Genomic DNA, 12,700 nt, shown 5'->3' on the forward strand with positions numbered 1-12,700 from the left:
TACAGTACAGTAGGTCAAAATATATGGACACCCAATAATCAGATAGCAAAGGAGAAAACAGGAAACATGAAATCACTTGGGTTACTTTCCATTCTTGAATTTTATTTTTTTTATTGCAAATATAACATACAATATTATATTCGCTTCAGGTGTACACCATAGTTATTCAACATTTATATTCCTAAAGAAGTGATCACCATGATAAGCCTAACAACCATCTGACACCGTACCACCGTATCACAATGTTATTGACTATATTCCCCATGCTGTACATTACATCCCCCTGACTTATTTGAAGCCATTCTTGAATTTTTAAATTCCGCATTCATTACAGAAAAAGCATTGCCTGTAGTGAGAGCGTTTAGGGTAGCATGTAAAGTTCCACATAATGTCAATAAGTATACAACAAACAACAGAATATCATAGTAGAATACATATGCGGAAATACTGGACTAAACGAAGTTAAATAGATTTCTTTGGAACTTGTTCAGAACCTTTATTATGGGGCGGGGGGGGAGCAGAGTCTTCAAAACTTATTTGATTGTGTGTGTGTGTGTAATCCTTGTGTGTGGAGGGTAGAGAATCTCGTAAGGCTACTGTTTCTCAGTCTTGTGGGAAATGGCCGGTCTGGGGGTCAGAACGCACGTATCTCTTGCTATTCAGAATAGTTACTATTAATTAAGTGTTCCATCAAGTGAAATTCTGTATATCCTATCAAATTATTTTCTGGTCGACTTACCTCATAACACTAGAGGTGTGTTTTGTAAAAAAAAAAAAAAAAAAAAAGTTCTATTTCTGATACAGCTCACAGCAACGTGTCTCATGTCTGTTAACATATTGTTTATTGGAATGAGACTTACTTGCTTTTAAAGACACAAAGAAAACAAATCTCTCTGAGAAGGTGTAGCTAAGGTTGGCGTTCTACTCAGAGCAACAAAGATTAGAATTGTTCTGGGAACTAGAAGTCAGGGACTGCTGCCTGGGTAGCTGCTAAGCTGAGTTTTTCAGGCAAATAGAAAGCTGTTGCTATCTGATGGGATTGCCAACCCCCTCTACTTCCTCCTCTGCAAACCTCGTCTTGTTGAGCTTTATTTATATTTGTTTGCAGAACTTGTCAAGCAGCTGCCACGTCTCCACCTAGAATAACCACTCACAGTGAGAAGAATGAGAACAGGAGGTTGCCACTAACCAATGTGCTCTTTCCTTGCCTAATTATGTTTCTTAGCATTTATCTTTCTAGTGGTGTTGCCTGACTCCCTTTCCAGTCTCTTCTCTTAGGCTTTAGCCAGTTCACAGAGAAAAATCACTGCATGGCAAACACCTTTTTCCAGCTCTAGCTCCACTTGACTCTTTTATGGATCCAGGCCTACAGCCATCCACTGATGGCACAAACTGTTTGGAATTTGGTGGAAATATCCCACACAAGAAGCCAGAGTTGTTAGTGTTAGAATATTCAAATTCTTATGTATTTATAAAAAGAAGTAAAAATTGCTTCAAAATGTTAATATTACAATGCAGTATTATCTAGCCAATAAAATGTATGTTAAATTTATATCGATTGACTTAGAGGGAGATTTCCTGATGGTTAATTTAGGTGAGAAAATCAAAAGGCAAGGAAATTGATATGATTCCGTATTATGGAAAACAAATAATGACAAAGGTATTGAAATCTTAACGGTGAACATAAGTGTGCTGGGTGATGTGTGATAGGTTTAGTGCATATATTTGTGTATAATAATAAGACGTGGAGAACAGTAGGGGCGGGTTACACATTGGGTTGGCAGCATTGATTACCTGCGCAATTGGAGGACGTTGAGAATTGGAAAAGAAAGAGCTAAGTGAAAAACACCAAAGGAAAAAAAGAGTTTCTAAAAAAATGTCCATAATTAAAGAAAAACATAGCATGTACAATAGGATCACATGCACATAAAATTCTCTGTATACACACATGCACAAAAAACATTCATGACAGGATGTTAACTCAGATCTATTAGTGGAATTTTGAGGTAATTTTACATCCTTTATTGTATATTTACATTGCTTTAATTTTGTGCAGTAAGATCTGATTAGAGAAAAATGAGGCTATTTTCAGTGGGACTCAAAAAAGGAAGAAAACGATCATTTTCTCTGTGTACCTATGAGGTGGTAGAAGGACATGCAGGGCTAGGAAACAGCAAAAGTACCTTGAGACATGCCACCTCGGGAACAGAGTGATACAGTGGTCACAAAGGAACTGATAGAAGAGGAGCCTTCCTTTCGTGTCTGGACAATAAAACCATCAAGCACAGGACAACCTTCATTTCTTTTGAGTTTAAAGAAACTAGATTAATTCTCTGTATATGGTTTCCATTAGAAAAAATGAGTTGTGAAATGCCTAGAGTTTCTTGTAAAGAGTAAATGAAACTAAAGCAACTCTTCTTCCTTATAGGCTCAAATGGACCACAGTCATTTACAGTTGAACAGTGGGGTACCCCTGAAAAGCTGCCAAGAGCCCATACATGGTGAGCAGTTTCTTGGACCCTGAGAGAACAAGCTCTCAGAGCGAAGTTCCTCTAACAGTCGGTGTAGGTACAGAAGACCTACTCATCTATGCTGTGTCAGTGGCAGCTGTGACACAACCCAAGAACAGGTGTTTCTTAACTAGGTAGACTGGGCTTGACGTCCAGGTAGTTGCACGTTGGAGAGGTCCATCTAAACAGTTGATCATATGTTGCCTCCATCACATGAATAATAGGCCATCCCAAGAGGGGCTAGAACTTTCCCTTTTGGAGGTTAAAATGGCACTGGAACCCAGACATTTGGAGGTCAAGGTGGGGACGAGAGGTGTCTACCAAGAAGGCATGGGGAGAGTCCATACCCAGAGTCCAGTCCTGTATCTTCCTTCTCCCCCAGTGATAAAACGTCTTTTTGTACTGTTGGACCATATCATCACGAATAGCTGCGTTAAACTGTTTGTCATGGTGATACTTGCTTTGTCATAACCAGTTCCTCTCTGTTTTTCAGCTTTAATCGCTTGGACTTGCCACCCTACGAATCATTTGAAGAATTATGGGATAAACTTCAGATGGCAATTGAGAACACTCAGGGTTTTGATGGAGTTGATTAGATTACAGATAACAATTTACAGTGTTTTACTGCCACTTTTTTATAAGCAAAATCTTGACTTAAAGTTTTCCAGGGAACTACTAAAACTTAGCCATTGATTCTTCCCAAATACTGGAGAAAACCATATAAAAGCTTTAGAAGAAACAGTAACGCAACTTGACCATTATTTCATCCACTTTAAAATAATGTGTTGCATTTACACAGTTGTTTCATTCTATCTTTAGAATTCACATCCAGGACCTAAGTCCTCTGTGCCTGAAATAGTGAGTTGTGTCTTTAACAGTTACCTCTTTTGCAGTATTTGCCAGGCAGTCCTTTTTTAAACTACTGAAATTATAACTGTGAATATTTGTGATGAGTGTCATGTGTGAAAAGTTTGATGCTTTTTGAGAAGGAAAACTGAAATTTGGAAAAGAATACTTTAATACTGAGTAAACTACACTATATTTAGTGCTGCCTGCCTTTATTATTATTTTGTAGACCTGCCTAATGCACCTTACTGGCCAGATTTTTGGATAAATTTTGGAAAGTGTGTTAGCTGTATTTTTAGTCAACTGACTCACTGGCAAAAAAAATTGTTTACTTCTTCATTTTAGAAATATTGGTTTTTGTTAATATGTGGTTTTACTAAACAAAGTGGTGAATAAGACATGTGAAGCAAATACAAATTTGCAAAGGGTGAAAAGTATTAACGCCATCCTCTTGCCTGGATAGCTTTTATGATTCATTGGTATAATCATCACTCTCTCATGTTTTAGTTTAGAGAATTCCTTCTTTCAATGTTAAACTAAAGCTCCACTATGCAGTATTTCTAAATACGCCTTGAAGAACTTAGTTAAATGTATAGTACTTGCCTTTACTAGTCATTTTTCACACTTGCACAATTATGTAGTAACTATATGTTTACAGGGTTTATTATGTTTACACCTTAAGCTAATTTCTGTAGTGGCCTTTTTATATTTTCAGTATTTTACGTTAGTCAAAAAAACCAAATAATTAGCTAAAAAATAACCAAAGACTAGTTATAATGCATAATTTGTATTAAATTTATTACCATATTTCTTATGCTTTTAAAAATACTGTTTACTATGAAAATGATGTTTTTACTATGAATCCAAAACTCTTCAGAAAAATGCTACAGATAGAATCCTACTTTAATCAAATTGAAGTACATAAAAACCACGTACGTAGATTCCACAAATGTTTATCGAATGCTTGCTATACACATAGCACTGTGCTAGGCTCCGGGGGGAGAGTTGTCAGCTTCCAAGCAATCTAGTTCAGTTCTCATTCTCAAGGAACTTACAGGTGTGTAAATGAATTTGTAAACAATCAAAATAGGGGTGAGCAGAATAAGGCAAAAGGGAAAGTGTTCCAATGTACCTGCCAAGATAAAGTGTGCCAAGACTGTATTTAAGTTTCATACCTGTATCGGAATGGTTATATAGAAAATGTTCTTACAAACAGTTAAACCTATTTCTCAATATGGTATCTTGGTGATTTAGGAATAATTGTAAATAATTATATGTTATGAATCTTCTTAAATACATATATGTATATACACTCTGAGAGTTGTAAAAAGTGCTCTGGCTATTGGTTTAAGTTGGCAGGGATATAATATGATGGGTACCTGCCAGTACCTAGTAGAGATCTCAGATGTGACAGTAGCAAAACCACTTTCCAAACACCATGTCAACAGCTCAGCTTACGGAAGTGAACTCAGATCAGTGCACCTGTGTTTTATCTCCACCTGTGCTAACCAGCATTCGGGCAAGACCACCAGGTGTATTCCTAATTTTATCACTTACTGTTTAAACTGAAGCAACTTACTTAACCTCTCTGGGCTCCTATTTCTTCATCTATCGAATAAGAATCATCATGACCCCTCTCGTCGTCATGTAAGATTGTTGTTCCAGAGAGGTGTTCTGTAAAGTATCATACAATCAAAAGATGCTTTGTGCTCACCATCAGATTTTGTCAAATCAGGTGTGGACAGTAACTACACTCCCAAAGAAAAATCTCATTATTTAAAAATAGAATGACTGCTAATAAATAAGGAAGCAGGAACATATCTGATACTGAATACACAGACATATATGTACACATATTTTAATCTATACATGGAGCTTACCATCAGAATTCATTTTCTCCACATCAGCAATTAAAACGAGCCAGTGCATGTTGGATTGTCTTCATTATGTAGAACTGAATGTGAAAATTGTTTTTGTTAAAACGGGATTTTATCATGTGATTGTTTAAATATCACTTCTGTGAAATACCGTAGCATGTATCAGAGCTTGAGAAAATAGAAAGCTTGCTTCTCATCTGACTGATATTATTTGGATGATCCTCATTTGGTGACTCAGACAAAATGGGTGTAAATGAGACCAGACTCCCTCCTACCAGCCCCCAGCCACAGACCATCTTCCACACTGTCTCCCAGATGTGGGCTGACAGTCTGGAAGAAATCTGGATCAAGCAACACAGCCCCTCACCCCAGATAGAAAAGTATCTCAAATGCATTCTGGGGCTGGAAAGTAAGTAAGGTTGTTTTCTTAAAGCACATCATATTTTTCTAGAAATTATAAGCATATAATTTTAGCCTATATTTTCTCTGTAATCAAATTTTAACATAGACATAAAATTGTACTACAAATGCATTTCATCCTAACTCAATTTTAAATGGTATGTTTTCATTTGTTTTTATTTATAATGCTGAAATTATTTCATGTAATTATCAAGTTAAACAATTCATTTTGATTATAAGACTTTTGACCTTGTTTTTTAAAATCTTCCGATATGGTAAATATATATCAAGATTAATGTATCAAAATTTATTGAATACTTTAAAGTATGAAATTTTTAAAAATCTTGATGCCACAAATAAAGTTCTAATTTTAAAGAAAAGAAAACTGTAATTAATTTTAAATAGAAATGTCTCCAAGCTAGTATGATGGGTGATACCTTCTATCCTAGTCCTTTGCAGCAACATGGAATTCTCAACACAATCTTGAATTTATATCTGATGAACTAATATCATTATACACTCTTAACCACAGGTAATCTCCACTTCATTCGCAGGTCATGTTCTGTTCCAAAAGTCTAGTTGTTAGTGAAATATCCATAAGACAATGAAGTTACAAATGGACTGGATTTCAGGCACTGGTGCTGCTTTTTTGGCGGGGAGGGGGAATATTGGGGAACTGTGTTTCTCCAGGGCCCATCAGCTCCAAGTCATCGTCCTTCAATCTAGTTGTGGAGGATGCAGCTCAGCTCCAAGTCCAGAAATCTAGTCGCAGTTTTCAATCTTTAGTTGCAGGAGGCACAGCCCACCATCCCATGCGGCAACCCTGTTGTTCAGAGCTGGCGCTCCAACCAACTGAGCCATCCAGCGGGCCAGCACTGATGCTGCTTATTAAAGAGACCAGCCATTAACCTAACCACTACTTACAACATTGTTTCTATAAGAAAAGGAGTTCCACGTGTTAATTCAGAACTAAGTATCTTTTCCTCCTTCCTCTTAGATGCCTGGAACTTTCCTAGTTAGAAAGGAATCCACGCCCCCTGCCTCAAGCCAGCCCTGGGAAGGTGCTGTTGCAGACTTCTGTTTCTGCTACAATCCAGAGAATCCCTGGGACCCAGGCCACTGCGCTCTCTGTTTCCCCCTTTCTAGTGCTAACCAGCTCAAGCACTAGCTAGCTGTGCATCACCATATAGGAAATCCCTGCTTTGCTGTCTATCAGGGCAGACACGTTCTTTTATAAAGGATGTTAAACTGTTAGAGTCTCAGGACCTTACTGAAGAAAGGGCTTCAGTAGGTTTTGTGTTTTTGAAAGTTAAAGATGATCACTGAATTAACCCCTTGTTTAGGTTCTGCCAGTCTCTTCTCCTGCACCCTATCCCATGCAATCCCTCCATTTCATACCAGTGTTTCCTTTCTGGTAAACAAATTGATCAGGTTACTGTTAAAGTATTAAACTGATTAGTTTACCACTCTACAGCCAAAAGCCTCTGGGAGCTCCTCAGAGCCAGAAACGTGAAGCCCAGACCCACTGACATGAAATGCAGTCTGACCTCACCTTAACGTATGAGTTCCACCTTCCATCATACCCCTCCCTGGCACCCTGTGCTCCACCCAAACCACTGCAGGCTCTTCTAGGGCTGCCCTGGCGTGCTTTCACCCCTCACGTCCATTTGAGAAATCACTCCTCCTTTTGGGCCAGTGGAAAGGCACGATGGCCTCAGCATCTGGTACATACTAGCATGAATGGCATTGTATTGCAATTCTTTGTTTACATAATTCTCTCCTACACACTCCCGCTTTGGGGCAGCTTGAGAACAGAGAGTACCTTGTATACATCTTTTTAATGTGTTCATTTCCCAACACAAATATTTGATGACTGTACCAATCTGATGAGTGCTGTATGTGTATACAATCCATTCAGTGCACATGTATCGAGCACCTCCAGTGTCCCTGTATTTAGGGGAACATCGGGGACTATATAAATACACATGCAGGCAAGGAGCTTGATTGCGAGCCTGCTGAGAGCCGGAGTCTGCAGTAAACATTTAAGTGTATCCCATTTGATCTTCATGAAAACTCAGCAAGGCAAGTTTTATAGGCTCACGAAGGGCAAGTAATTCACCTGAGGCCACACAGCTTGCAAACCCTGGATTATGAACCACCACCACAACAAAAGCTGTGGACTCCAACAAACAAATTACCAAGGTGTATTCATTTTCTTTTGCTGCATAACAAATTACCATGAACTTAGCAGCTAAAATCAACACTCATTTATTATCTCACAGTTCAGTAGTCAGAGTCCACATGGGCTCAGTTGGGTTCTCTGCCTAGGGTCTCACAAGGCCGAAATCACGTTGTACACCAGTTAGGTTGTTGTTATCGGCTTTCAGTATCCTTTGAGTTGTTGACAGAATCCAATCCCTTGTGGCTGAGGCCCTGATTTTCTTGCTGGCTGTCAGCTGGGGCCACCCTAAACTTCTAGATGCCACCTGCATTCCTCATCACTTGGCCCCTTCTATCTTCTAAGCCAGCAACGGTGTATCGAATGTTTCTCATGCTTAGACTCTCCCCCATGTCCACTTCTGCCACCAGGTGGAGTAGAGCTCTCCAGCTTTCAAGACTCACCAGAATAGAACAGGCCCACCTAGATAATACCCCCTTCGGAAGGTCCACTGTGCCGTAGGCATAACAATCAGGGGAGTGAGGTCTTGATCACATTCACAGGTTGCAGGGATTGAGGGCCAGAGCTCTCGGAGGCCATTCCTAGAAATTCTGCCTCCCACACAACGTAAAGGAGAGCAAAGGGTTATGGAGACTTAGCTTGAAAAACACATCTCATTTTAGAGTGCACAGTGTAGTTTTCCATTCTTTGCCAATGAAAAGCCGGATAAACTAATGCTCATATCAGCTAGTAAGATTCAGCCTCCGCAGTTACAAGTTCACAAGTCACTACTCCCAGGTGAGCCACCAGTGTGTGTTTTTCTCAGCGGCCTCAAGGTTGAATTGGCCTGAAATTATTAGGTCAGTGCAAAAGTCATCGCGGTTTTTGCAATTATTTTTAACCTTTTAAACCGCAATTACTTTTGCACCGACCTAGTAGATTCAACCCATCCTTAGGAGGTCCCTTATTATTCAAACAGAAATCAAAGGTCACAGCTGTTCTTTTCATTTATTCGAAGGGTTGGTATTTTTTCCAAGGAAATCATGTTGCAGATAATGACATGGGTATAAATCTTCACAGAGCTGAGAAGGGAGGAAAGCCTTTTAGAGCCCAGAGCTGCTGGTCATTTGCAGGCTGTCAGTCTCCAGGGAGAGAAGGGGAGGGCTTCCTAACGCCATAGTCACTGGACGGTCCTGTGCAATCACAAGTCTAGAGCAGAGCTTTTCTCCGTGGAAAGCTAACCAGAGATTAAAGCCATAACTGTCGGTTCATGAACATACTCAATTCAACATCTAGGTTCTGATTTAAGTTCTCTTGTGACAAATAATCAATTATGAGCAAGGCAAACCCCCATGCCTCCCTGAGACTTGTTTTTCTGGAACGTACATTTTATAAATGAGAAACTCGAGGGTATTCTCTCAAATTAGTAAGAGGTAATAAGCCCAGTGAGCGAAGGATAATCGCAGTTGAAACAAACTGGATTTTCATCGATGCTGGACTTGAAAACGCGATGCAGATGAAGGACTTTGTTAATACTCAGTCACCGGGCCTCAGCCCAAGCGTAGCACAAATATTCCTCCAGACTTGATGACAGTGACATAGCTATGGTTAGCTATGTATGACCAAGGTCTTGGCCATGAATGAGTACTAGTCAACTGGATTTCCTTTTCTAGTATTGCTGTTTGTTGTAATGGTGTATTGCATGTGACGTACGTGTTGATGTAGTGGGGCTTTAAGCTGTGTGGAATTCTGTCATGTGTCACTTGTCTCCTTGTCTATTTCTTCAAAAGAAGTGTGAGAAGGGAAAAAAGAAAGCTCTATTAACTTAGTCACTATGAGGATTGAATATCTGTGGTTGCGATTGACATACTTGTCCCATTGCCATCTGGGGACAATGTGGATAGGAATTGGGGTGTTATCATCAAGACCTCTAATTACTAATTTAAGCATTGCCAGGGGCAGAAAAGAGGGACGATGTAGCACATACTGCAAGCCTTTGGAAGGGGTATGAAGACATGTAATTAGAGCCGAGATCTAATTCAGCACCATCCAGTAGAAATATAACGTAGGTGGCATCTGCAAGTTTAAATTTTCTAGTAGTACATTTAAAAACGTAAAAAGAGGTAAGTGAATTTACTGGTAATAATATATTTTATTTAACCTGCTGTATCTAAAATAGTACCATTTCAGCATGTCATCAATATAAAGTTATTAATGAGATACTTTTTATTTTTTTAATACTAAGTCTTCGAAATGCAGTATGTATTCTATGCTTACAGCACGTCTCAGTTCGGACTGGCCACATTTCAAATAGCCGCATGTGGCTGGTGCTGCCATAGCGGACAGCACCGGAATCAATGGTCCTACGTCATGCTTCAGCACAAGAAAAGGGGATTGAGAAGCAGCCAGAAGTGACTTACCTGGTGATACGCTAAATTAGCTTGCTTCCTCCAGGTGACTCCAGAGACATGGAAGAAGCTCCTCCAGGAGAGCCAAATGCTGAAAACAAGCAACATTGTAGACAGTCGCTCTGGGCGATTGCTAATTGTACACTTAGGAGCATGCGGGTCTGGTTGAAAGGTGAGCTGTACTTACACTATGAGCACACTATTCCCACTTGCAGTGTGTACGTTTACTAATGATGGCTTAGGAGAGGGAGGATGCAGATTATGGGGAGGGAGCTAAATCCCCAAGTCCCACCTGACACTGGCTCCCTAGTGCTGAGGTTGTCCCCAGCCGTGATACTGAAGGTTTCCCATACTGAAGGTCACAGAAGCTGGGGGCAGAGGCAAACGTGGGAATTGCTGGCACCAGCACCCAGCATGACGCACTAGATCTAGGACATTGGAAGATCATCGCCAGAACAGGCAAGAGGGACAGAGAATGTGGTAGCGTATCGGAAAGAAACAGCCAGAAACGGGAGGGTGACCATAAGACTGCACAACCGGCAGGGTAAGGCCACTGCAGAGGAAGGAACTCCACGGGGTCGCAGGGGGTCACCTGGGAGAGAACCTCTTTGACACTGCGGGAAGGCAGAGACTGTGGGAGAGACATCTGTTTGTTTTTTCTGGTGCAAAGAGAATAACAAAATGCAAGCAGAAGGCTAATAGGCTGCAGATGGAGAACTTCTGGCTGAGAGCTCAGTCCAGCTAAAGGCTTTGAACTGGAACCAGCCCTCTAATTTTCAGCAGTGCGTGTGGCCCATGAAAAAGAAAGAGTGAAATAAAACAAGAGACTCACCAGAGATAATTATGAGTTACTCCCAATGGATGAAATAGCAGAGATTATATTAGGCTGGAGAAATAGTGGGGTTTGACCATGAAAGGCCTGATATTCGGTGCTAAGGAAACTGATCAACAATGAGGATGCAAATGAAAAGTCACAAGACAAAAAAATGTACGATTTGATATGAACTTTGGAAAGCTCATGTTACCTGTTTAGGGGTAGGAAGACTGAGGGGGCAGGTGCTAGTAGCAGAGCATTCCAGCGATGCAGGTGAGAAATGGTAGTGTCTGAACCCAGGGTGGAGACCTCGAGATGGAGAGAGGTGGGGGTTTGAACTGGCCCCTGTTGTTGGGTAGGGCGGGGCACAAAGGGTGAAGATAGGAGTCTAGGCTGCACCTACGCTGACATCCAAAGGGGTGAAACTGGCTGGATGCTGGTGCTGCCACGGGACCTCAAACAGGACTATTGACTTTGCATATGGTCACATCAAAGGGAGGCTTCTGGTAGGGAGTTGTGGATAAAGGTGGGTAAAGACTTGGAGCTTATCAGCAAATATTGTGAAGAGACTATATTACATGTGCAGCAAACTAAGAAAGCTGATCTGAATTATCAAACATCTCTTCTGATAAGTTAATTTTATGATACTTCATATTTAACAGTATCCATGCTGATTGGGGGAAGATTATAAACGATATAATTAGAGGTGTTTTTCTTTCCCAAACCAAGCCTTTAGGTTTTTCCCCTCTCTGTCTCAGGTATTCCAGGACCTCTAATTATTGCCAACAGTTTTCTCCACTTGGTGCTGCCCTCTGCTCGCGACCACACATACCTGAGCCTGATGCTTGTTGATGACCGAGGCTCCCACTTTCCCCTGCGCCAGGACAAATTTCACTTCGCTCCCTCGCATCCCAGACCCTTCAGTGCCCCCCACTGAGAATTCAGCCCCCTTCTCTTCACTTCAGCATCCAAGGGTCAGCAGGCTGAGAGCCTCAGGCACTCCAGCCAGCCCCACGTGGGTAACTTCATGGATGGGAAACAGCTGTTACCTACATAAGGTAGTGTGGGTGGGTGGAGAAACCAAAACAGGACAGGTGGCCTGAGGAGGGACAAGCACGAGGAGAATGGGCTTCCGGACGTTGGGGAATATTGGGGAAGAGGAGGCAGAGACTGGGGATGAGTTAGGGAGCCGAGCAGAACACAGAGGAGCCAGGAGCAGACGGCTCCGCAGGCATGGGACCGAGGCTGAGCTGTCTGTTGCAAGCAGCCACCTGGAGGAAGCCTTGGCAGCTCCAGGACAGAGAACAGGTAAGACGGCAAGCCGGCGGCGGGGGTGGGGGGGGGCTCGGGGGGGGGGTTAAGAAAGCCCCTCCTCTCTACCCTTGGACCCCCAAATGACCCAAAAGTGCCCCAAATGACTGAACTTCCCTCTCGGGGTTAGCCTCCCACCAGGAGTGATGAGATTCAAGGGCAGTTGCTTATGCACCCCCATACACATCTATTTGCTGATGACTAAAATTAACTTAAAGGAAAATAAGACCTTTCACTTCCATACTTAAAAGACTGAAACTGTGATACAAAGAAAGTTTCCTGACCCCAAATCTATTCACATGAAAATGTAAGGGACTAAGGTAAGACCTGTTCCAGCACTGACAGAGGTTAGGAAAAGGGCACCTCCCCTTGGTTGG

At 41.4% G+C, this 12,700-nt stretch overlaps 1 protein-coding gene across 4 annotated transcripts in view; it reads left to right on the forward strand.

The window, feature by feature from the left end:
- The window catches only part of NEDD4 (NEDD4 E3 ubiquitin protein ligase), a 111,196-nt gene extending 105,289 nt beyond the window's left edge, over window positions 1-5,907 (forward strand). For 2 of the 4 annotated variants that reach the window (XM_033109190.1, XM_033109189.1), the window contains 2 exons: window positions 2,429-2,501; window positions 3,004-5,903. In XM_033109190.1, coding sequence (XP_032965081.1) covers window positions 2,429-2,501; window positions 3,004-3,106 — 176 coding nt within the window. In that variant the 3' untranslated portion in view covers window positions 3,107-5,903. Of the gene's footprint in view, window positions 1-2,428; window positions 2,502-3,003 lie in introns of all 4 variants that reach the window. The other 2 variants (XM_033109187.1, XM_033109188.1) reach the window with 1 other exon arrangement.
- Window positions 5,908-12,700: the final 6,793 nt, after the last annotated feature.

This window comes from Rhinolophus ferrumequinum, chromosome 6 (genome assembly GCF_004115265.2).
Source record: "Rhinolophus ferrumequinum isolate MPI-CBG mRhiFer1 chromosome 6, mRhiFer1_v1.p, whole genome shotgun sequence".
Classification (NCBI taxonomy): Eukaryota; Metazoa; Chordata; class Mammalia; order Chiroptera; family Rhinolophidae; genus Rhinolophus; species Rhinolophus ferrumequinum.